At 35.6% G+C, this 26,978-nt stretch overlaps 1 protein-coding gene across 12 annotated transcripts in view; it reads right to left on the bottom strand.

Moving 5' to 3' along the window:
- Positions 1 to 3,110: 3,110 nt before the first annotated feature.
- CEP170 (centrosomal protein 170) overlaps positions 3,111 to 26,978 on the bottom strand; it is a 95,119-nt gene continuing 71,251 nt past the window's right edge. For 4 of the 12 annotated variants that reach the window (XM_067464665.1, XM_067464688.1, XM_067464701.1 and 1 more), the window contains 8 exons: positions 25,712 to 25,762; positions 23,646 to 23,880; positions 19,573 to 19,750; positions 16,559 to 16,726; positions 14,307 to 14,395; positions 10,394 to 10,487; positions 7,481 to 7,532; positions 3,111 to 5,356 (listed from right to left, as the gene is read on the bottom strand). In XM_067464665.1, the coding sequence (XP_067320766.1) occupies positions 5,070 to 5,356; positions 7,481 to 7,532; positions 10,394 to 10,487; positions 14,307 to 14,395; positions 16,559 to 16,726; positions 19,573 to 19,750; positions 23,646 to 23,880; positions 25,712 to 25,762 (1,154 nt within the window). In that variant the 3' untranslated portion in view covers positions 3,111 to 5,069. The remainder of the gene's footprint in view (positions 5,357 to 7,480; positions 7,533 to 10,393; positions 10,488 to 14,306; positions 14,396 to 16,558; positions 16,727 to 19,572; positions 19,751 to 23,645; positions 23,881 to 25,711; positions 25,763 to 26,978) is intronic. The other 8 variants (XM_067464673.1, XM_067464692.1, XM_067464690.1 and 5 more) reach the window with 6 other exon arrangements.

Below are 26,978 nucleotides of genomic sequence, written 5' to 3'. Positions count from 1 at the left end.
TCTGAAAGCAAAGGTTGAACTTTTAAAAAAACTTGCTTTTCATACTTTTTGTATTCTTTGCTGTTGTGTATTAGACCAAAACTCTTGTACATGTTAGAATTACAGCAGACTTTGAGTAAACCGACTTAATGGGGATGGCAGCAATGGCTCCCAACGTGATCCATTTAAGGTGGAATCAGGTGTCAAACAGGGATGTGTTATTGCCCCACCTTTATTCTCCATCTTCATCGCCATGATACTTCATCTTGTTGACAGGAAGCTTCCCACCAGAGTGGAAATCATATATCAGACAGATGGCAAGCTATTTAACCTCAGCAGACTGAAAGCCAAAACCAAGGTTACAACAACATCTGTTATAGAACTCCAATATGCTGATGACAATGTCATCTGTGCGCACTCACTCAGAAGACAACTTACAATCCACTCTAAACACCTTCGCAGAAGCATATGAGAAGCTTGGCCTGTAACTGAACATCGAGAAAACCAAAGTGCTGTTCCAGCAGTCACCAGTCAATCCCTCTCTAATGCCAGGGATGCAGCTTAATGGTGTAACATTAGAAAATGTTGACCATTTCCGCTACCTTGGCAGCCTCCTCTCCACCAAAGTCAACATCAACACCGAAATACAACACCACCTGAGCTCTGCGAGTGCAGCATTTTTCTGAATGAAGCAGAATGTGTTTGAGGACCAGGACATCCATAGGAATACAAAGGTGCTTGTTTATAAAGCTATTGTCCTCCCAACCCTGCTATATGCCTGCAAAACGTGGACAGTCTACAGACGCCACATGCAACTCCTGGAACGATTCCATCAGCGTTGCCTCCGGAAAATCCTGCAAATCTCTTGGAAAGGCAAGCGGGCAAATGTCAGCGTGCTGGAAGAAGCAAAGACCACCAGCATTGAAGCCATGGTCCTCTGCCATCAACTCCGCTGGACCGGGCACGTTGTCTGGATGCCTGACCACCATCTCCCAAAGCAGTTGCTGTACTCCGAACTCAAGAATGGAAAATAGAATATTGGAGGACAGGAAAAGAGATTTAAAGATGGGCTCAAAGCCAACCTTAAAAACTCTGGCATAGACAGTAAGAACTGGGAAGCCCTAGCCCTTGAGCGCTCCAGCTGGAGGTCAGCTGTGACCAGCAGTGCTGTAGAATTTGAAGAGGCACAAATGGAGGGCGAAGGAGAGAAATGTGCCAAGAGGAAGGCATGTCAAGCCAACCCCGACTGGGACCGCCTTCCACCTGGAAACATGCCCTCACTGCGGGAGAAGATGCAGATCAAGAATAGGGCTCCACAGTCACCTATGGATCCACCACACACTGCAGACTGACCCCGGAGGACCGTCCTACTCAGACAATGAGGGATCGCCTAAGTAAGTAAGTATTAAAATGGGTGTAATACTATACCCCATACTAAATTATACCATAAATTCTGTATTGGCTTACTATTAATATTGAAATATAACGCTTAAAAGCAAATTAGGACAAACAGAAACTTCACGTAATGTAATACAGTTTTACTATATTATAAAAACAGTATGCAATTTAGTGAAATGGCAGTCAATAATCTTTTCAACTTAATGAACTTCACTCATGTAATTTTTTAAACTTCAACATAGCAGGAGTTGGAAACAAACATGAAGTGCATGAATGCTCATGGAATGGCTAGTTTAAACTTAGATTTCCACTAAAATTATTTTAATTTGTATTTCAAGTATTAATTTGCATTTCAAGTATTATTTCTTCAAATTTTTGCTGGTTGCTTGAATTTTACTTAGAACCATAGAATAATAAGAGTTGTAAGAGGCCACATGGGCCATAAAGTCCAACCCCCTGCCATGCAGGAAAAGCAAAATCCAAGTAACCCTGACAGTTGGCTCTCTGACAGGGTTAAACAGAGGCTCTGTCTTTTAAACAGAGCCTCTGTTTAAAAACTTCCAAGGAAGGAGCTTCCACCACACTCCAAGACAGAGAGTTCCACTGCTGAACAGTTCTTACAGTAACTTCTTCCTAATGTTCAGGTGCAACCTCCTTTTCTGTAATTTGAACCCATTGCTTCAAGTGCTAGTTTCCAGGGCAACAGAAAAAAAAGCCTGCTCCCTCTTCCTTATGACATCCTTTCACATACTTATACATAGCTATCATGTCTCCTCTCAACCTTCTCTTCTGCAGGCTAAACATGTTGTTATTTATTCATTCAGTCGTTTCCAACTCTTTGTGACCTCATGGACCAGCCTACACCAGAGCTCCCTGTTGGAAATGGCCACCCCCAGCTCCTTCAAGCTAAACATACCCAGCTCTTTAAACCACTCCTCATAGGGCATGATCTCCAGAGCCTTTGACAATTTTACTTATCCTGTGGACACCTTCCAGCTTGTCAATATCTCTTTTAAATTGTGGTGTCCAGAATTGGACACATTATTCCAGGTGAGGTCTAGCCAAATAAAGAGGCATCATAACTTCTCTCGATCTAGACACAATAACCCTTTTGATACATCCCAAAATCCTACTGGCTTTTTAAGCCACTGCTTCACACTGTTGGCTCATGTTCCACTTGTTCACAAAGACTCCAAGATCTGTTGTTGTGCCAGGTATCACACATCATGCATCTTTGTATTTCATTTTTAGTGCTTAAGTGTAGTATCTTACATTTGTCCTTGTTGAAAATAATTTTGTTAATTTTGGACAGCTTTCTAATCTGTTAAAGTCATTTTGAATTCTAATTCTGATCCTGTCCGAAGAATGCGTTTTTACTGATTTTAATCTCTCTGGCAAGGCTGAGCTCATTTTGAACTTTAGCTTTACGAACCTTTTTCCTGCATTATTTGTTTGAAATTTTCTTTGGCGGTTTCCCTCCTTTTCCATTTCTTGTACATGTCTCTTAAATCTTAGCTCAGTTAACAGTTTTCTGGACATCCATTCTGGTTGTTTTGTATATGAATTCTTCTTATACAGGTATGTGATCTATTATTCTTTGCACACATTGTCCAAAATTCAGTGTAACTGTCAGACACACATCATACATTTAAGACGTACGTCTACTTGATAACTGAACTAAATTCAAAACACATCATGAACCTTCATACAATTAATCACACAGATTACGCCAATTATTGTATAAAGTTCCAGAAACACTTTATTTAAAAATGGAGTTGTAAATGCTTGTAACTACATACATAATATATGTAACAAAAAATAAATAAGGAGTACGCATCCATACAAATAAGAACATTGTAAATGCAAATATTTATTACAGAACACAAAAGGTAAACGTCTGAAAAAGAAACACATAAAGACCTGTGTGAAGAGCCTAAACGTTTAATTTTTCCATAACCATTTCCTGTTTTTTTCACACTTGCATGTTTGTGGTTCTTCTCCCAAGCAATGAAATAAAGAAAGGAATGACAATGGCCAAAATCTTGTCACTATCCTCCATGTATTTTGTCATACATCTGTTTGAACTTTGACAACATCTGTAAACAAGTGTTTTCCTGACCTCTGTTAATAGAGAGTGGGATACAGAGTTTGAAAAGAGGCAGTTTTTAATTTTAAAGCAAAAAAAAAAAAATCCAATATACAACAGGACTATTCCTTTTTTATTTTTATATCTCTACAAAAAGTCTGTTTTTATATTTCGTTGGTCAAACTTCGTCATTACTTCCAAAATCCTGTACAGTTTAAAAATGTACAGGAAAAAAAGTATTTTTAAACAAGTGACACATGAGATTATTGCTGAAATATTAAAGACTATTTCATAAAAGCTTCAGAGTTGTATCCATAACCATTATAGACTGATGCAAAAACATAGGAAAATTCCAGTTATTAGTAGCATTTAACAGAAGACCTCGAAATTACAGTGTTCTGGAAATACAAGATTAATTTTATATTATTATTTCCAAACTTTAAAGTTACTGGGACAGTTTTAAAGATAAAATAGGCTTATATGAGATATTTTAATAGCTTTGCAGTAAGCAGGATAAGCAAAAGGCCTATGTTAGCAGTTTTCTTCCAGAATTTTTATAAACATATAAGACAGTCTTACTATAGGGTCTACAGGAAAACATGAACAATTTGTATGTCTGGGATCCGCCTACTGACCAGATTATTACTACTCTATCTCCAAATGTTCTGACGAAAATTTTACAACTCATGATTATCTCAAGGAGCACTCATAAATCTATTTTGTGTTTGACCTTGGTGACAAACCATGAGATGGGATTTCAGGTAATAGACACACATAGCTATACATTTAAACTGGTTTCATTGCTCCAAACATCTGGACAGAAATGATATCACATTTAATTTTAATCAACATCAAAAAAGACATATTGAACAGGATCAGCAAGGGCCAGTTGGATTCTTTTCGGAAGTGGACTCACACTCCAGTGTGAATGTATGTGTGGTTTTTTAAAAGGGAAACCGAGCATGTTTCTGAGTACAGAGTCATTGCCCCTATTTATACTGATATGTTTATCTTCCACTACCAGCAATCTTTTTAGTGCAAACATAATATTTTGAACTCTGTAAAACCCAGGACAATTTACATAGCAATCACAATGGTTTGAAAATTTTAGTATGCAACAATGAACATACTGTGAAGCCTATTCTTCTGTATACTGTTGTGTCGTGGTACTAAAATGTAGTGTTCCCTAATTTAGTTCCCATTACACAGAATCAAATTTAAACACTCAATAATTTCATTCAAATTTAGGTTGAAGAGACTCAATTACAGGTCATCTCGGCACAGGAGCCTTAGACGTTTAATAATCATGTTGGACTTCCATCTGTTTGCAGTCTTCTTTAGCAAATTAAATAATGGAGGAAAATATTCAAAGTGCTTGCAAAGCCCATAAAATATAAAATACCACAAACGGATCTCTGTGTAGGTACCAATGTTTACCTTAATGAGCCAGGTGATGTGTGTGACATTTAAAATATCACAATTAAGTTGTTGGTATAAGGAAAAATTGGCATTTTAACCACACTTTTTCTTTAACTCTGAATGATGCTATGACTCTCATTGAATTCGGAACATTAAATCAATATTAAAGATACTCATGACACTTACGTCATTCACGCAAAGTTGGATCTTCCTCCTCTCCATCTGGATTGAACCTATTAAAGTGTATACTGAAATCGTGCTCAGATTCTACACTGCCAAGTTCCCTTGAAGCAGAGGAAATAGTTGGACGGACAGCCCTTGCCTCTGGTTGACAATTTGGTTGCGACTGAGGCTGGGCACTTTGAGAAACAGGACTGGACTTCTGCTTAGGTTGAGGTGCCTGAGCAGCAGCAGCAAATCCCAAATTACTCAGAGCATCCAATGTTCCATCAGGGTCAATCATTGAATTTATCACTGATCAAGGAGAGAAAAATGTGAGTAAAAATCAATTTATGCATTTGTTGAGAGTGTAGTTCCTCACAAAATGTTATTATGCAACCTTTCAATAACTTTATAATTCCATTTTTGAAGTGTTTCTCAACATACTCAATATTTTCCAACATTCCCTTTGTGAAGAGCATCACGATACATGTGCTGAATTTTTCAAATTGTAAATTAATCTATTGTTATTGTTTATGGAATGATTTACTAAGGCACAGTTGAGGAGGAAATGCAGAAATTACCAGATGTGACTGGACCAAATTAGATTTCATCTAGTCACATTCATCTAACTGTCCAAATCACCAAAATTATGTTGTGCCATAAGAACCTGCCACCTCAGTGAGAAGCAAATTTACAAGCACAGTCAAAGAATTTTACATAGCTTCTCTTTTGACAACTTCTAGAGAACTCATCTGTAAAAGATTTCCTTAAAGGACTGGGTGAACATCATCTATTTGTACCAACAAGAAATATTGGCAGTATTCCAGCTTATATACAATCTGTACAATTCCCCTCAAATGCAGACTTGTTTATAATCATGTTTTTCATCATTTTAACAAAAATAATCTGTATTTGATTTGTTGGCACAAAATCAAAATCAAAATGTTCCCACTTAGAAGTCAATGTTGTTAATCAATTGATCAAACAATTCCTATTTCACATTTCCCCATCTTCAGGACTCAGAAAGTCTTATAAAAATCCAGAATCACATTGCTAAATATTCATAAGACACGAAAGTTACAATGAAATGAAAAAAAACCCACAAAACTAAAATCAGAGACACACAGTAGTAGCATTATAATAACCTGACAAAATAAATTAAGACACATAAAATAATTTATTGGTTTTTTTTTCATCAAGCTATGTAAAGAGGCCATACATGTCCTGTTTATTCTTTGATTTGATATCTATGCTCTGCCGCCCTCTGATTATGGGAATGAGCCCCAAGGTGACAAATTGTGGGATTAAAAAAAAATCTCTCTGGCAGGTTCTGCAAATATCTTCTGTCACTGATTTCTGGGGGTGGAGGGTTAATTCCCTCCCAATTCAGTTATCTTATGTGCAAATGAGTGCATGGTGGATCTGGACTTGGCCTTGAGAATAAAAGTCCCCAGAATTATTTCATGCAACCATGTACATTAAAATGATACAATCATAAGCAGGTCTAGGATTTATTTATTTATTTTAGGGTGTCATGAACAGCTCTAAGAAAGACAGTGGAATCTGACTAAAGAGCCTATCCATGCCAGCTGAGAAAGAAGTGGAATGGACAGAGACAGATGCAATTCATTCAAACCATGCTGATGCTAATAAATAAATGGAATAGAAATTTAGCTTGACTTGATCTTCAAGTTAGCTTTCAGACCACAATGTCTGTAGTGGCAGAGAAAAAAAATCACTGAAATAGGCAGGGCCAACTCAAGAAATATTGCTGCTTGGGATAGAACTGCAAATTGGACACCACCACCCCCCCCCCACCCCCAACAAAGTCACAGTGTACAGTACCCAAAGCTATACACATTATTTTGACATAAGACAATATCCCACAATCAACTCTTCTTGGAGGTAAAAAAACACATTAAATAACTAGTAATTTGTTACTTTTTCATGAGAACTTTAATTTGTTGCCCGAACAACATACCCTTTGGCAAACAGAATGGCTTTCTTGGAACTCAAGTGCATTCTGAGTTTACTTTCTTTTAGAGTAAGCCTACACTAACATAAGAGATATGAGAGCCACGGGGCCTGCATAGGAGAGGCACTGTTTGAATAAGTTCTTAATTCATGCTTGTTCCATAGAAGTCACTTAAGTAATTGAGGAGAACTTTCCTATCTAGACTGTAACCTACTGTAAAAGCTACTGTGTTTGTAGTGGACATAAAAACACAAAAGGCAACCTGCCTCAATTTTTAAGGATTGAGAGAAGGAAAAGAATGGCCTAAAACTGGACATGGTTTTCATTCCTTCCCTGTCCCAACTCTTTTTATACTACAGTGTTATTTACAATTAGCATTCTTTAAAAAAATAATAACAATGACTCAAGTCATTCTCATTCTGAGAAACTCTGTAGCAATATATCTATAAAGTATTAAATACCTTGCAATTGTTTCTCAACTCTCTTCAGTTCTTGCAATATAGATGATATTTCCTGCAGGAATGTAATTATAAGTTTAATTTACTTTCATGAAGGGAAAATCCCCCACTTCCTACTAAAATTAATGAATTCAAAAGAAAGTTGTACAAAAAGTATTTCTTTACAAGGAAATTTGACAGTTTTAAAATATCTTTCTTTCAGTGAGGCAGACAACCTCATGCCCTCCAAAGTGTCTGAACTACAACTTCCACAATCCTCGAGTAGTGGTTATGATGTCTCCATCTTACTGTATGTTGTGACTCAGCTGGAATCACAGTGATGGTGTCAATGATTCTGATGGGGATGATGAGATTCAGATTCAGAGTCAGATGCAAGGCAAGGATGTGCCTGTGTTAGACGAGGAAGACCAGGATCAGGGGGCAGGAGTTTAATTGTTTCCCACAGCAAGGGTTGACGATGGGGAAAGTGAAACTACTGAGACTGAATGCCAGGTGCCTAATGAAGGAATTAGGGAGGATAGTTCTCAGCCAGCTAACGAGGGATTTGACCTCAATGGGGCCAGTGAGTTAGATAGGGCTGATCGCTTGGAATTGAAAGTACAAAGGAGTGTCAGGATTGCCAGGAGGCGAGAGAGTGAGGCCCGAGGCCATAGGAACGCCTTAAATGGTCTGGTTGGATGTGCCTCAGAGCAACTTCACGCTTTAACCAAGAGCCTTTGGAATTTATCTTGTAGCTTTCCATGTTCATGTTTTAGGACTTTGCCTTGTACTTGTGGGACTTTGCCTTGCCTGTGTCTTCATGGATCTTGTTTGCCTATGTTACCTTGGATTGATCTTTTGAAATATACTTTTGCTTTTTGAACTTTTATCTTTTATTCTAAATAAAACTACAAAGACAACTGCTGGTGTGTTCTTTGGTGTCTTAAGCAAGGTGGTTCTACTCTGAGGTGCGACACTGTAATGCTAGTAAAAAAAAATTAGATGGCATCATTTGCCTTCCCAGTTGAACTATTTATGATGAAATCACATGGCATTTGAAGAAATTTAATCTTGCTGCAGACAAATAATGTAACAAGCAAGTCAAGATGAAACATTAGACTTCCCTATGTTTGTTTTTAATTAAATCAACTGGAACAATTACATCAACGTTCTGCCAACGGAAGAGGGAGTAAATAATTCCTCTCTGTATTACTGACTCAAGATCACTCCTCCCATACGCAATCCCAACAGTATTCAGGATTTCCTGTTTCCCTAGTTTTTCATTTTTCATTTCATTTTTGAAAGTGAGTCCAACGGACTGCATGCAGTCCCACACAGCTTTTTATGGTCCTTAAAGCTCTCCTTGTCCACCCTCAAAGCTACCCAGTCATTTTTTGTACCATTTTATTTCCCCTCAAATGGTTAGTCACTACCTCCAGAAGCAGTGGCTTATGTTTTAAAACCCACAATCCTGTGGAACCTAAACATGACAGTCAAAAGGGGATTCTGCTTGTGATGTTCAGCTGAAAATGACATTGTGTATGGCTCCCCTCAATCAAAAGGATCCTACAGGTGATCCTGGCCATGGATCTTTCATGTCCTCCCCAGATTGCCTCCTGTATTGTTAACCCCTTTCCCTGTTATTATTCTTCAAGCTGGTTTTAAAATAGGGGGAAGCAGGGACCTTCTGACTGAGCAGAGGCATTGAGAAGTCTATTTGATATTCAATGTAACATACGTGTGGAAATTGCTAACCCACTAAGTGAAGGAATATTTGTGGTTCAATGTGATGTCTATTGTAAACATGGTTACGTTTCTTCCATGTAGAAGAAATGTAACCATAGCAAGGTTATCAATATGGTCTCTTCTAATCATGCAACATATAGGAGGGATACTTTTTATGGGGATAAAAGAAGGATCTTCCTTGTATTGTAGAGTGGTTTTTTCAGATAGTTATCTACAGTACCTGTGTTCTACCCTTTATAAAATTACATGCTTATATGGCCCTTCCTAGGTAGTGTTTAAGGAATAAGTATATTCTTTTAACTAATCCCTGTCAGTGAAACTTCTCTGTTCAGCCTTTTCTTTTTTTCCTTCACATTTTCTGTCTAGCTAGATTTTTTTCTAGCAATATTGAGATTGAGGGGATGGTAAAAGAAAACTGAAGAAACACAGATAATAGATATCAGTTTGCACTAGCATGTCCACAGCAAACAATGCAATAAACAAAGCTTGAACTTGGAAAGAGCAAGATTCTATTCTTCTAAGCATATGGTATCCATTCATGTGCCTGTCACTGTGGCAAAGAGAGGTTAAGAATACCTTATTGAGCATGAGGAGAAAAAGAGACAAAACAGGGTAGCAATTCAACCTGCCTTGGCTCACCAGATCCTGCCACCATGTTCTAAAAAACACAAAGCAAACTCCATTGATCTGTAAGTTTGGCTACCAAAGTGGAAATTATAAATGGAGTCATTCTTGGATGAACAGGACGTTTAAACAGGACCCAATTTGAAAAGTATTTTGGAAAAAAAGCTTTCATATAGAAGGTTAGGAATGTTTTTGTTCATTTACACAAAATGTAACCTGATCTGGCTGTTTCAATTTACATGTACATATTATTAGTTATGAATAAAGAATTCGCTGAAAATATTGAACTGTTTCTCTTTTTTTGTGGTGTAGGAAATTATTCCAATCCTTTTCATGTAACTTATTCCTCTAGTACCAATTTTTTTCTTTAAAAAAGAATGGCTAGGAATACATCTATTTTGTTAACTAAGGCACCCCTGTACTTGTCATTGAACTGTTGTTAAAAAAACCTTTGAAACAGAGTCATTTTAGATAGAAAGCATCCTAAATCTACTCATCAACTTTTAACAACACCTGAATAATCTGTTCCTTTTTCAACACTATTTGTAAAAGTGAAAGATATCATACCATGCTTGATGTCTTCACAATTGGAATTTCACTTTCAGCTCGCAGTTTCTTTTCAATATCTTCCCAGTTCCGGTCTTTATCCTTAAACAATATTCTGTGCATAAGGAAAACAGAAGAATGATATGGGCTTTATAGCAGAAACATATTTATGTACATATGTATATCAATGGAAATTAAAAAAAACAGTAATGCTGAGTGAAATACTTGATTTTCTTTTGTTACTGACTCAACCAAAGTTACTGTGTGCATGTGTGTGTATTTCTATATATTACAAAAAGTTCCAAAATGTGACATATTTCATTGCAGTTGATGAGTTATCTTAATACATTCAAAAAGTGGCCAACAATTATGAGGATTTATTTAGGGACTGTTTGGGAAAATGTAAAAAATAACACATGTTTTTTACACAAAAATGTTTTTGTTTAATTTACAAAAATACCAGTGGAAGTCAGTTTTCTTTGCAGAAAAAAGTATTCATAATCCACAATAATTTCTGGACAAAATTTGCTCAAATAATGAAAAACTGTTAATTGAAAGTTTGTATTGATATAATTCCTTTAGACCAATATGAGGGCAGTCTATAAATAAAGTTATTATTATTATTAATCTATTATAATTGCCTATTGACAACATACACACAAAGGAAGACAGATTTAGAGATTTAGAAGACTTTCCTCATTTTGCAAAGTATCAATTTTACACATTGTTGAAAAGTGAAGAATGAAAATATTATTAAGGTAAAAAGGGAGAACTCCTGTTTTGAACCATGGAGCAACTGTTAAAAAGGTAACAGGAACGGATTATACAATTATTACTTATATATATAAATATCAACCTACTTGACATCTAGATTTCTAACTTTCATACAATTTGCTTGAAATCTTGTAGGAAGGTAAGTAGACATAATAGAGAATTAAACATTTTTTTCATTTCCTCATGTACAAAGTTTTTAATCACTTGTCTTTTAAATATAATTGTTTGTTTAATTGTTTCTTATTTTTCTAAAAGAACATCTCTCCTGAACTTTATTTTAAATTATTGTAAGCTGCTTGGGTCTCATACCAGCAGAAAAGTGGGAAGGGATTATAATTAAAATATAAAGATATATAAAATGCTGTGACAAAAGATATTGTTTGAAATATAATGCATATCTGTAGGCTCTATTTGCGCATTTGGACCGAGAGGAGAAAACCAACATTAACTGCAAAGGCACACATGAAAAAAATGCAATAAACATATCATAGGGTTATACTTAATAAGATTGTAAATAAAATTATTTTTTTTCTTTCCATGTATGTATCCACATTCCAGACAGTTCTGATAAAAGCTCCCTTGAATGGTAGGAATCTCAAACTGTGTTATTAAAAAGCATTTGTGAATGCTCATATTTCTATAATGAATTAACTAGTTATGGCATGTTATTGCCATCAAATGTTTACTGTTTTGATTTTATTATTTTTCTATGAATGTCTATGGAGAAAAATAACTGCCACTCAAGGATATTATTTAGAATTTCATTCTTCTATAAACAGTGAAGAAGGCAAAAACTCAAAATTAATACTAAAGAAGGTCTTCAAAATAATATTCAGAATAAAGTAACATTCCAGTAATAATGTACAACAGTATATGTCAAATCTTATTTTGTGCATGTGCTGCAATGCTGAAATCTATAGAAAGTGCCTAAGTGCAAAGTCACTAAGGTTCCAGTAGCATATAGTACTTAAGAAGCTGCATTTCTTAAGTACTATATGCTACTCATATACTATATAAGACTCCTATATAAGACTTGTTGTTGTTCATTCATTCAGTCGTTTCCGACTCTTCGTGACCTCATGGACCAGCCCACACCAGAGCTCCCTGTCGGCTGTCACCACCCCCAGCTCCTTGTATTACTTTGGATTTTTAAAATATATTCTATGCTTGCTTTATTTTATCTTATTATGATGTTGCCTTATGCTTTTTATGTTACTGTATTGTAATGCATTTCTGGGCTTGGCCTCATGTAAGCCGCCCCAAGTCCCCTTCAGGGAGATGGTGGCGGGGTATAAATAAAGATTATTATTATTATTATTACTATTATTACTTAAAATCCTTGGCTCATGAAAAGGTTCAGCCAGCCATATAGCAAATGAGTGGCTTAAATAAAATAATCTCAGTCATAGGGAAGTTTGAAAATAAGCAGGAAGAAATAGATATATCAGAAAGCCTTAATGCAGAAATTTGGCTAGACAGAGGAGAAAAATGTCCAAGAGTGAGATAACAAGCCATTTGCTACAAGAAGACCAGTCAGAAGGAGGAATGAATGTTTGATTATAAATTGTTTTCTAATTTCCAAATGGAAGAAAGTTGAAGAGTAAAATAAACAACTACCACATAAACCAAGCAACACACAGCAATGATATTTAATTACCAGTGGATTATAATCCGTTTTAATCTGGACAGAATAAAAAATAATATACATCCTCCCAAAAATGTAGCAGCATCCTTCCATGGAATAAAGTGCACACAGGCAACTATGATGAACTGTTTTAGATGAAAATCAGAACAGAGAAAAGAATTGGCTGCCCTCTCAAATATGTCTCTTGTTTCTAGACTTTGCTTTGGAATACTTTAAAGAAGGAGTAGATAGAAAAAAGTGTATCTGTTGACTCCGACAATGTAATATGTGAATCAATCATAAATTTGGGCTTTTCAGTCTTGGATTTTAGCGTCTCGTATTTTTAATTCCTATGCTAACTCTTCTTTGAATTACTGCCAGGTTGTTTCTAAAACCCTGTGCAAATATCATTCCCCCACCCACCAAAACAAAGTTTAATTGGACATTTGATAGAAACTCAAAGTACAGATTGAGCATCCCTCATCTGAAATGCTTGAGAAATGTTTAGGCTTTGGATTTTTAAATTTATTTTGGAATACTTGTATTTACATATAAAAATTAGGCATTGAGCAATAGAGGGGTCCTTCTTCAATAAAATCAGTAATATGAAGTGAGTTTTGATTATGCCATTATCACATTATACATGTTGAGTATCTCTTATCCAAAATGTTTGAAACAAGAAGTGCTTTGGATTTTGTATTTCTGAACACCTGTAGTTGCATTTACCTACATAGTGAGATGTCTACATAGCAGACACAGGACCCAAGTTTAAACACAAATGTCACTTATGATTCATACACACCTTATACATATAGCCTGAAGATAATTTTAAACAACATTCTAAAATAATTGTGTGCATGAAATAAAGTTTGTCCAGGTTATTTGGCAGATCATTTATGAACCACCCCAAGCTCTAAGATCAGCAGTAAGATCAGTTCCACAACTATTATAAGTACAGCTGGTGGGGACATGAGAAAAAGCCTAAAACCCTTTTATTCAGATGGGCTTTTAAAGAAGAAGTTTTTTTAATGAGCCAAAGGGTAGTGTATAGTGTTTTCATTTTTGTTATTTGGTTGTATGTGATTTCAATTAATCTTTCTGTTTAATTCGATTTTAATATTTAGATGTTGTAGATTTCAAGTTGAATTGTTTTTTAAAGTTGTGAACTGCTTTGCATCTCAATTGAAATAAACGTGGGATGTAAATATAACAACAATAAAAACGATAAACTGATCCATCAGAAAGCCAGTTGGTTTCTATCTCAGACACACATATGAAGAAATTTGAGGGATTTATTATTATTTCTTATTATATTATTTGAGGGATTTATTATTTTCCCAATAGACATCACAGCACATCACTTACTGAAGTAAGCAAGTTGACTTTTAAAAGACAAGAACAATCAATCTATTTCTATTAAACAAAATTAAGCTAGCCCTTCGATTTTCGTGGGACATGAGCTGCAATCAAAGAAAAAGCTAATCTTTTCTTAACAACTTTTGCCAGAGGATTATACTAATCAGAAGCCCTGCTTACCTGATTTTACCAGCAGTTTTATCTATAGATTGTCTGATCTTCTTGGAAAACTGGAAGACTGAGGACAACAGCAATGTATCACCCATAACCTGAAAAGTTTGAAAAGATAACTTTACTGTAGTATTATTGTTACTTAATTATAAAAATTAAAAGACTCTTTTGTTGCTTTTTCACTCTGTACAAATAAGCTCAAGTACCGTATATACTCGAATATAAGCCAACCCAAATATAAGTCAAGGCACCTAATTTTATCACAAAAAAACTGGGGAAATGGATTGACTCGAGTATAAGCTGAGGGTGGAAAATGCAGCAGCTACTGGTAAATTTCAAAATAAAAATAGATACTAATAAAATTACATTAATTGAGGCATCAGCAGGTTAAATATTTTTTGAATATTTGCATAAAACTGTAATTTAAGATAAGACTGTTCAACTCTAATTAAACCATTATTCTAACTTTCTTCAATGTAAATGTGCTTACATATCCTTCCAATAATAATAAATGGAATAAAATAATACATGTATTTAAAATAGTAATAATAGAGTAAAATAACAAATGTAATAATAATAATAACAACAATAATAATAACAGAGTGAAATAATAAACAACTTTGACTCAAGTATAAGCCATGGGGGGGGGGGCTTTTTCAGCCTAAAAAAGGGCTGAAAAACATGGCTTATACTCAAGAATATATGATACATTCACTTTAGCTAAACCTCAGAACCATATTAAATTGAGTTAAAGGAGTAAATTCAAAATCTTTGCCACAATATTAAAAGCATATTCATAGAAGAAGTATATATTGTTTTATATTATATAATAAGCATGTATTATGTCATAATTATAAACATATAAATATTATATATATAAAATGGTGATGCATCTACCAGTTGTTTGATTATAGCCAGCTTGAACGGTGGTGGGATTTGTTTTTCTTTTCTGATAGCAGTTTTAATAGTAGCATCCCATAGCTCTCTCTAAAACCCAGGAGATTTTTTAAAAGAATTCTTACATAAACTTAATGCCAACAAAAAGCACTATAACTGATTAAGTGCCTGCTTTAGGGGTAGTAGAAGAAAAAAATATATGATCTATATAACTTCTTATAAAAATGTGGTATATATCTTTAGATATAACCCATATGCAAGTTATTGTTGGCAAAAAAATTGAAACAATTTCATCCCTTTTATCACCCATGGGGATTATAAGGGGTCTCTGTTTTCTTCCACTTTCTACACAATTTCTGGAGAGACTACAAATCTTCTAGAGTAACTTTTAAGGGTTAAGGGCACTGCAGTGGAAGACATCAGTAGCAAAGCTCAATTCTATAAACAGAACTCTCCACTCTTCCATAGAAACAAACCACTCACTTTGCCTATTCTTCAATTAAGAATTTGATGTTAGCACTTAATTTTTACACTCTTTTTCCATCACTATGCTTGTTAGAGCAAAAAAATAAAAATCAAACATTGTTTAAAAATAATATATATAAAAATAATGTAGTAATAGATCAAATCCACTCAGAACAAAAACCTATTTCATGTTATTTCTCTTCACAGTATGATTTTTTTTCTTTTCTCTTGAAGAATATTTCCCTCTTTCCTCTAATGAATGCCTAATATCATGTCAGAATATCTGACTTTTGTCATGTGATTGTAAGAACTAGTGGCGTGCTATTATATGGAGTGCTGGATTGAGATATGGATCGTCCTATTCTTCCATGAAATGTAGTTGGTTACATTGAGTCTGATTTACTTCAAAACGTTGTGTGGATATAGTTAACTCACAGGGAAATGTATTGACTGTAACTATAATGAATAAATAATGATAAATAAATAATAGGAATGCATATAGTTATTTGTAACTAATAGTTTTGTGTCCTTCCCCTCCCCTTCACTCTTCTTTAATGAACCAGAATATAAATGACCATAAGATACCTCAAATTTCCCCCCAAAAAGTGACTCCAACTCAACTGAAATTGCCAAGGAATTAAAAAAGGATTGGGATATTCTAGGCCAGTTGTTCTCAACCTGTGGGTCCACCGGTGTTTTGGCCTACAACTCCCAGAAATCCCAGCCAGTTTACCAGCTGTTAGGATTTCTGGGAGTTGAAAGCCAAAACTTCTGGGGACTCACAGGTTGAGAACTATTGTTCTAGGCTCTAGGATGAATTCATACACTGTGCCTCTCCTAATCTATTGATTCTCTAGGTCTTTCATTCAGCTCTTTATATATATGTGATGGATATTTACTTCATCCCTACTCCAGGTTCGACGACGTGTAATTGTTGGTGGCTCAGGTATATCTGCAGTCGGTGGTTTGGATTCATTAGGCCTGGAGTTCCCATCTGGTACTTTAACGTTTACTACTGGAGGAATCTTCCTGAAGTTTAAGCTTTCATCAAATACACGATCAACTAGCTGGAATAAAATTGATACAAATAATATAATTAGTGACAAGGCTTTAGGTTATAAAAGCAAGTAGAGAAACCTATTATGTAACCCATCAATTGAAAGATTCTCTTGGTGAAAGCATGAAAGAAATAAAATAAATGGAGTATATCATTTTAATATATATTATAAGATAAACTATTTTGTTAAGTGTCACCAAAAGGTTGCTATTTCAGCTTGAGAAAATAAATATTTGGTTGAAAAAGGAAGAATAGCACATTCAATACTAATTATGTGTTCTATAGTGTATGTTACTGATGAATAGGAGAGGAATGGGACTCACATTATTTAGTAAACTAAGATATAAGTCAACATTACCTAACTCAGAGAAAATGCATATATACATTAGCAGTGGCTTAGAAGCATAGCTGGGAAATAAAAAGAGACCAACATGAACACAGTAAAAAAAATAATCACATTACAAATACTATGATACATGTCTTTTTAAAAAAATGATTACACCCTGTTACTCACAAAGATGCAAACAAACATAACGTGGTTAACCAAATAACATCTACAAGAGGTTAAAACACCAACAGGGAACAACACAATGGATGAAGAGAAAATATTCAGGGTTGGCATAATATCTAGCATAGAAAAAGTGCCTGTACTATACAAATTTGTGAATTTTAGAACTTCTGCCACTTATCCCTTTCCTAAGGAAAATGAACTAATGCTTTTAGTATTAACATAAACTCAAAAGAAATACTAACATAAGACATGGAAAAGGTTACATTATGGATATCAGGATTTACTATTTCATAACAGCCCAATATTTGTTTGAACACTCTAGGGCCTAATAATGGGGAGAAATGCAAAGCAAATTGTATTTCTCAATTTTTCTTTGCTCCTGTTCTGTTTGCAAAAGATTCAAAAGCCAAACAGAAATAAGGATTGTGTTTGTTGTTCCGGATTTTAAAATGTAAAGACAGCCTTCATGGATACAGGAGGTTCTCTGTCACCAAACTAATCCTCTACACAGCAAGTACAACAAGAAAGGGGATGGAGCAGTGTAACTACTCCATGCTCATCCTTTATCACTTGTAGATGCTGCAAATGTAAGGAATAATTCAGGAATCCATTATTCTGATTACTTCTTTTTTTGATGTTCCAGTTTTGAGAGAACTAAATTATAGCCATGTTCTCCATTTTTGACCCCAGATTTGCTCTTTTGAGCATTTAGTGTTGCTTTTGGGGGGGACGGGACACATTTTTTTCTGTCTTACTTGACACAGTTTCATTGAGTGTTTAGTCTTGCTAAAAAAAATCTTGAGTTCCATTTGTCAACCGATTCTGATAGTGACTAACCACTTTCTAACCCAACAGATAAGTCTGAACTTCCTGTGGTTTTAAGAATAGGCTCAAGCTGACATAACCGCCTTATTGACCCAAATGATCCATTTATATGAACTGTATTATATAGGCTGGAGCTCTATAAGCCAGCACTTCCACATTCAAGGTACATTCAGTGGTGAAGCTGCGCTAATATCTTGATTAGGTGTTGCACTTCCCCAAGTTTTCCATTCCTTCTTGACATTGAGTTGAATTTGCAATTCACACTCTTCACTGCTAGCCAAAATGATAGTAAAGCAGAATTGCACTCAAAAAGTAATAGTTGGTTAGGAAAAAGAGGATTTTTTCCCTGATTCCTTTGAAAATCATGGGAACCCCACCCACCCTAGCCCCAACGCTATTCTGGAGAATGTCTAATCTCACAAGCAATATTTTCTGGGTTTTAGTATTTTAAAATTCATTGCTGCAGTTATGCAGGAAATTCCTTGCTGCATTATTACTTGCTACCACTTTTTAGCAGATATATTAGCATGTGTAGATTTCTGTCTTTTTAAAGGACTGTTCTAAAATCATATAAATTACAAAGCCAAATGATTCTGTTAATTTCCTGTTCAACTCTTGTTTAACCTGTTAAAAAGTGTAACACTTCTTTATGGAGAATTTCACGTATAGAAGTGAAACAACATCAAAATATAGAAAGTTGTTTCATTTAATGCAGCCAAGCTGGAAAGTTCATGCTGTCCAGAAAGTCTAGAGACAATTATACATTCCAATATATTTTTACTAGTATGTTATTTCAAATCTCTAATGGAAAAGTGTTCTTCACTATTGACCTGCTCTTAAGATTAGTTCTCCAAGGAAATTGCCAACCCTGAAAACAAAACAAATAGTTAAAAAGACAAACAGCAATATAAGGAACTTTATGGATATTTAAGTGCACTTACTGGAATTTGCAATAGCGACTTGAGCATGCAAGTTTGCATATAGAAACACACAATATCAGAAAAGGCAAAGCAAACTACAGTATAAAACTATATTACTTCAGATTTATTGTTTACTATATTAGAAAGGGGAAACCAGTTTAGAACAAATGAGCATAAATTATTTAAAAAGAAAAATTAGTAAAGCCCAGGGCCATCTAAGCCCCCTAAAGTGCAATGAATTTTATCTCACATACAATATTTTATACTATCTGTGTATAAACATGTGTGTAATGATTTCCCCTTCACTGAAATGCACTTCTTTGATAGAACTCACTTGCATCTGAGGCTATAGTTTGTTTGTTTTTTTTAAAGCAAAAGATCTTATGATCATTTTTAAAATGACAATGTGTTCACAGTGTGACTATTCTTGCATTGTTTGTATTAAGAAATGTCCTCAATGACTGCTGGAATGTTTGACAATAAGTACTCTAATCTTAAAATCAGGAAGGACAGAATGCTGATAGTCATGCATATAAGAGTGGAATTAATTTGAAACAATGCCAAAAAGACAAAGGAAAAGAAATAAAGAAAAAGAAGAACCTTATGCATTTCTCCATGAAGATCTCCTACCTCTTCTCTAGTGTCTATGGCAGAGCCAGGGGTGGTGGCAGCAGTGCTTACTGTGGTACTAGGAGCAGTGCCTGAGGAAGTCACCGAATCTATCTCGCCTGCTACATCATTGATTTCCCGTGCGATGAGAGCGAGGTCTTGGCTTATCCTGTTAATGATTAATGCAGCATTATAGCCTAAATGAAATTCATCTCAATCAACTTCAAAGCTCAAGGGGGGTTTCTGTAGAATTTGGAACATGTTGAAGTTTTCAGAATTTCTTCTCACACGACATTCGACATTACAGTAAAATGTCTTCTTGTAGAGCACAACAGTAGCAACAAACAATGCTTTCTAGTTCTTCTGCTATAATAGTGTCAATTAATCTCCTGTAAATCCATGGCATTTACTGTAATCATAAATTATTACAGTGTTTTCTAACCCTAAATCCTTAATAACAATGTAATCACTGAAGAATTAGACAGCTTTTTTATTTTGTCTATAAAATATTACACATGCAGAGGGAAGTTATACAACATAACTTTCCTCTTCTCTCCACAAAGCCCCCTTCCAGCTGCTTTTTCATGCTGATTTTGGGGAGGGGGCGGGGTTTCCAAATAGAATGGTGCGATCTGTTCTATCAACAGGAAGAGCAAATAACTTAACAGCATCCTTTTCTTACAATTGGTCTTCCATGATTTCTGCTTAAATGCCGTTAATATATTACTCAGCCACATACCAGGTCTACTTCACAACACTATTAGATACCTCCAGACTTGGTTGTCCTATTAATGTTTTCCATTAGAGTTAATTTTTGTTTCTCCTTATTGTCTAATAAGTGCTGGCCATTTCAGGAAAAAATAAAATTTGCATTCTGTGTGTATTTGTAATTTCAAAAGAAGAATACTTTGAAAATACACACAAGCTTAGTATTAACACTCTACTGCATAAGGCTAGTATTTTGCTCTCTTCTTCCTTTCTATTGACAGTCTGCCCCAAATTTCTATGGTTAGCAGGAATCATGTCAGCAATGGTTCTGAAAAAAGCCCTCTGGGTTCAAATATTATATTCAATAGAAGTATTTATTGGGTATATTTCACATTGGGTATATTTCAAACTAATATTTCGTTAAACATGTCCCATTTTTAATTAAATAAGAATGTACATGCCCTCATTTGATATACATTAGGACAATAAAGATAAACAGAAAAAATGCAAGCCTGTTTCACCCTGGCTATTTTATCATACAAATCTTTTCTATGGGCAATGCATGCAGAGTGAGCTTTTGGTCTATGCATTTCCTCCAGAATTTCTTCCTTCAGCAGCAAAGGAGAAGATCCTACTGCTTTCACATAAAATTTCCAAACTTTAATTAAGACGGGGAAGAAAAATATGATCCTCCTTGGCTGAATCTACACTGGCTAAATAATGTGTCCTTACCTCCATTTTAGTCATGTTTGGAACACACAATGTTCCTCTCCTTCTGATATGAAAATATTTGTTTTTGATCCCTGAAAAACCATTTTTAAAAACAACTTCCAGTTTGTTCCATTGTTTTGGAGAAGCACAGGTCCTATCCCTCCCCCATATAGAGTTTGATCCTTGAATAGGATTAGATGGAATCAGGGGTGGAGCCAGAATAGTGGGTGGTTACTGAGGTCATCTTATTATTCCCACCATAGAAATGTAGCTCCCGTGTTTGTACTGGCATTCAAAAATGTGTTGTTGCACGTTTTCAGATATGCACATATTCTTCTCCTTCTCTACTGGTTCCACTTTACGGAAACAAGAGTGGATATCAGAACAAAGGAAAACAAAGCTTATTTGATTAAGTGAATATTTGAAAATTCACATGTGTTGCACAAATTCCCCTGCTATGCTGAAGTCTTGCGACCTGACATAAACATATATGGTAATTATATGCACACAGTACAAACAGTTCCTTACACCAATGTGGTTACATAAGTGGGGTTCCAAGTGGTTTTTCAAACTGATTTCAATTTAGTTTAAAACAGGTGTGTGTGTGGCAGCAAAATGATCAAACCAGGGCAAGGATTCTATAGAAGGCAATTGGAATACAGCCTTTGTGTACATTCTGCCCTTGTGATTTTACTGCATGTACAAGGAAAAGAAATGTGTCTTTTGTCTGCACTATTCTGTGAAATAGTCACGATGGATATTAAAATTAACTGAAACTATCAAGTTCTATTTTGATGCATGTTGCACCTAATCATAAAATATAATTATGAGAAGTTCAAACCTTTATGCTTCAATATTGACACCCTCAATAGAAAAAACTTTACAGTAATGCCAACTTTTCTGCTGCTAATTAATTATCAATTTACTCCCATTCTTATTTTGATGTTCCCCTTCATTTTTGTTTCATATGCCTGATCTGGAATGTAAACTCTTTAAACAGAACATTTAGCAGGCTGCCTAAACTAAACTTAATTACCTATAGTGTCACATTTACTTGGTTTAAAAATATTAATAATCTAGATTGATGGCAATTTTATATGTGCTGAGAACACAAGATGCTGCTATTACTTTCTAAATGTATGTTTATAATGGCTGTAGAGGTGTGGGACAAGTGCAGCAGCCTGTGGTGGCCTCTTCCCACTATGGTTCCAGGTTCCGATTCTCCAGGTAGGGCAGGAAAAGTTCCTCTCTGAAACCCTGGAATACTCTCTCATTGGTCACTGTCAACAATAGTCGAGATGATCAATGCACATGTCAAATGCAAGGCCTGTGGGCCAAATGCAGCCTTCTATGTCATTTTGTATGGGCCGTGAATCTTCCAATGCCAGGGCAACACAATTACATTTAGTCAGTTTTTTAATGTCACTTTGAAGGCAACTAAAAGGCTGATTGTGGCCCTCGATGAAAATGACTTTGACACCCCTGGACCAATGGTCTGACTCAGTATAATGTGGCATCCTTTTTTCCTACCATATATGAACAGAGTCAGATTGTATTAGGAAAAGTATTGTCCTATATTTCCTGCCTAATGAGAAAAATAATGCTTCTGTATCAGACCTATTAATGAAGTCTGTTATCCAGAAGAAAATACACAAGCTAGAACCCTACTCTTCATACGATTTTGTGACTTGTCACTGGATTATTACTATATTCATGTGATTCTAATGCACCCTTTTCTGTGCTAAATGTCCCTGCCAAAATTGGGGTGTGCATTAGATTCATGCAATACGATAATGGGCCTCCCTGCTTGCTGCAACCCATGGCCTCCTTGGCTTGCTGGGGCTGCCACCTAGCCAGGGCCGCCTCTTGTGCCAGCTGCTTGGCACTGGCCCCAGGAGGCAAGGAGGAAGAGGCCAAGGCGGCTGTGGGGGAGGAGGAGGAGTGACCTTTGTTCCTGTGGCGAACCAGCAAAGCAGGTGGCAAAGTGGCAAACCGGCATAGCAATGAGCAGACCCAGGAGCCAAGGAGGAAGAGGTGAAAGCAGCAGAGCAGTGGCTTCCTTGGCAGCTGTGACGAACGGTCTGCCAAGGCAACCTGGTACCCATGGTGAGCAGCCAATTAAGGCCTGCAGCTGCCTTCACACCTTCCTCCTTGGCTTGCTGGGGCTGCTGCCTCACCAAGGTCGGCTCCCTTGCCAGTCACAGGCCCCGAAGCGGAGGAGGCGTCCTCCTTCACCCTGGCTCGCTGGGGCCTCCCACTCGGCAGAGCAGGCCTTGGCTCCACCACCACAGAGCTCCTTTCCTTCCTTCTCTCTCTTTTCTTTCTTGTACCTTCTTTCCACAATCTTTCCCTCTCTCTGTTTTTCTTTCAATGCTCCTTTCTCCCCTTCCTTCTTGTACCTTCTTTCCATTCCCTTTCCCTCTCTCTGTCATTTCTTTCAAGGCTCTTTTCTTCCCTTCCTTCTTGTAACTTCTTTCCATTCTCTTTCAAATTTGCATTACATTTGCCAGCAAATCCTTTTTTTTGGTTTCAGGATCTTGAAAACTGAGGTGCGCATTAGATTCAATGACGCACTAGATTCAATTAAATACAGGTAATAAGGTGTTGGTTATTTTTATCTTAGTATTCATTCCTTTAAAGCCAACCTTGCGATTTCTTCTCGATGTGCAGTCCAATCTCGAATGTAGTCTTCCTGTTCCTTTATCCTATGCTTGAAGATATTGCTAGCCTGTGTTGGTGTTCCAGAGCTCTGCAGCCGAGTAGTTTTCAGGGCTGGAGAAGTACGTAGACGGGCATGTTTAGGAGAATTACGGTTTGATCCAAATTCATCTTCTGAGGTGGAAGCATAATCAGTAGGAAAGCGCCTCCATCTTGAATTTACTAAATTAGTTTAATTATTAAAAAAGAAATATTATTGTATCTATTGGTAGAAAGAGAGATATTATTTCAGAAACATCATCACAGTTGCTTAATTCCAAACCCAAAGTACTGCACAAAAAAGTGTTTTCTAACTACGGTTTTAAAAAAGAAAGATACTATAAACGTGTTAAAATAATAATTGCTAGTTTACAGAATGTGAAAAGGGAATCCTTTTGTACAATGATGAGTTTAAAAAGTAGAAATGTTATCAGTCTCCTAACTAAACCATGAGATCAGAACCCAAGTCACTGTCCTTCATCAATACAGTGAGCCTGTACTTTTTGTGCAAATTTTCCCATTGTCAAAAGAGTTGAAATCTACATTAGAAAGGTTTAAAGTCTGGTTTAGGTACCTAAGATGATATTCACTAATCAGTATAAGAGTAAATTGTAATTGTAATCATGGTCTAATGCAAAATATTTATTTTTAGTCAGAAACAGAGGACTACATTAATGTCTTTTATTTCTGGGGGACAGATGACATCCAGACTATTTGAAAATCTATCAATTCCTACACAGTCTGGGAGAACAAAAAAAAAAAACAAGTACCAGTTATTATTGTTAAATGTAGCTCTGAATGTCAATTATCTTGGGATTATGATTAGTATTTAATGCACAAACAAACTAATATGAGATAACATTTAAGCCACCAGTGTCAAACACAAGGCCCATTGGCAGAATTCAGTCTGCCACATCACTTATTGTGGCCCACAAGGCTTTCAAAGTCATGGCAATGTAGTTATTTACAGTTTTTGGGGAGATGTGGCCCTTGGTGAAGTGAATTTGACACACTTGATTAAAGTAATTAACATTTATAATAAGAGCTTTAAAAAGTAGACTGCAGGGGTCAGAGCCCAATCCAGATCGGCACTTTAGCCTTTTGCTCCAACTGCAATCTCCATCTGGGAGATGGGCTTTCACACTCACATGGGGAAAAAAAAAACTAATTGAAGCTAAAGGGCCTGAATCTTGATCAGGATATTAGCAATTGTCAAAATCTAAAGGATTTCTATTTCCAGTTCCAGAGTCTTGATCCATATTTAGTTTTTAAAATGTGATTCATCCGAACTACAATTTGTACAATAAAAATTCCACCTACTTGCGCTTCTTTGAACAACTTTAAAATAATGTTTAATAATAATGTGGTATCAAAATGGTACATCTTCTTCCAGTAGAGACTGGATATGTACAATAATGATACTTAGGACACTTATAAATTTTTTAGTTCATATTTTGTTGAAAATTTAAACAACAGAAAACAAGTACAATTATTGCATGTTAGAGAGATGCTTTTGAGTGAGAAGTATTACAATAAATTCCTAAATGTGCAGCTCATGAATCTGAAATACAGCTATTTTACAATCCAGCCAAAGACTGAAAAATATATTTTTCAGTATCTTGAAGCTCACATGCAGATTCTGATAAGCCTGATTTTGAGGTGTTTTGTTTTTTGACAGCTAACACAGAATAAACAGAAAAAGCACTTTTCCTAAAGACAAGTAAAACCAGATGCAAAACCAGAATCAATGAGGCCTGAAGAAGAAATATAATTTGGATCCAATTGCTTTCTTTAAAGTGAACTTTAATTTGAAATCTACATTTTTATCCCAGCTTCAAACTGTTTAAATACTGACACAATGGTAAAACAAATCTGTTAAAATACAACAATTTTATCAATGTATAACTAGTCCTGGAACCCATCATTGTACAACATGACCATTTAAAGTAAGAAATAAATGATAATTATTTCGAAGTGAAATTTTAGATACAAAATATGATTTCTAGTACTCTACCACTGTAAGTTTCAAGAGCAGGATCTGGGTCTGGGAGAAGACGGTATGCCTCTGTGTATAAAATATTTGTTTATCATGTTAATGAAGACATATAAACACAAAGCATTTCTTAAAAGTATAAAAATTAACTTAATTCCACCAATAAAATTAAGATGTGGAATAAAGTTAAATATTTATTCCAACATACTAAGGTGATTGGAATTGAATTTATTTTGAAACTCCAAATATAAAACTAAAACACACTGAACAGAAGGCACAAACTAATCTAAATAAGAAAATGTCAAAAATGTAAACATTTTAAGACTCGAGTCATTTAAAATGCTCCAAAGCTCTACACTGTTAGGGCAGAGCTTGAAAATGACATGATGAATCATCTTACATGTTTATAAAGTATGGTCTCTCTTTTGTTTCATAGCAATATATGTTAAGCATTTATCAGAATACTGTAAATACATTTCTCCATTTTTCTCCTTAAATATTTTGGTAAAATATCCCAATAACTGAATAAGCAACTTTAGTTTCCTGAAATTTACCAAAAAAATGAATTGTGTACCTAAAAGGTTTAGTGGTGCCCCAAGAACTCACATCTCATTCACAAATTGATTCTGACTTATGGACAATCTAAGGTAAGCATATTTCCCAAGCCATACCCCAATGCTTAGACCATTGCACTATAATCATGTAGTATTAATTGCACATGTTCTGTTCAGAAACAGACTGGAGAAGAATACCCTGCACTTGATCCCAGTCCAAGGTCACATGGAATTGCTAACTATACTCTACGATTCTTAAGTTAGATATCAATACTTATAAAGGTAAAAAAGGTACAAGTTGAGTGTCCCTTATATGAAGTGCTTTGATTTCACAGGGTTTTTTTAAAAATGGAATATCTTTGTGTACATAATGAAATATCTTGAAAAGGGAACCCAAATCTAAACATGCATTTTGCTTATGTTTCATATATCCAGTATATATATATATATATATATATATAGAGAGAGAGAGAGAGAGAGAGTCTGAAGATGATTTTATACCATATTTTAAATGATTTTGTGTATGAAACACAGTTTGTGTACACTTTTTGTGTCAGGAGTCACTTCTGGTGTGAGAGAATTGGCCATCTGTAAGGACATTTCCCAGGGGACGGCCGGATGTTTTGATGTTTTGCCATCCTTGTGGGAGGCTTCTCTCATGTCCCCACTTGGAGAGTTGGAGCTGACAGAGGGAGCTCATCTGTGCGCTTCCTGGATTCGAACCTCTGACCTAT

The sequence above is a fragment of the Anolis sagrei genome, chromosome 1 (genome assembly GCF_037176765.1).
Source record: "Anolis sagrei isolate rAnoSag1 chromosome 1, rAnoSag1.mat, whole genome shotgun sequence".
NCBI lineage: Eukaryota > Metazoa > Chordata > Lepidosauria > Squamata > Dactyloidae > Anolis > Anolis sagrei.
The sequence above is the reverse complement of the archived record's forward strand: the minus strand, read 5'-3'. Positions and strand labels throughout refer to the sequence as shown.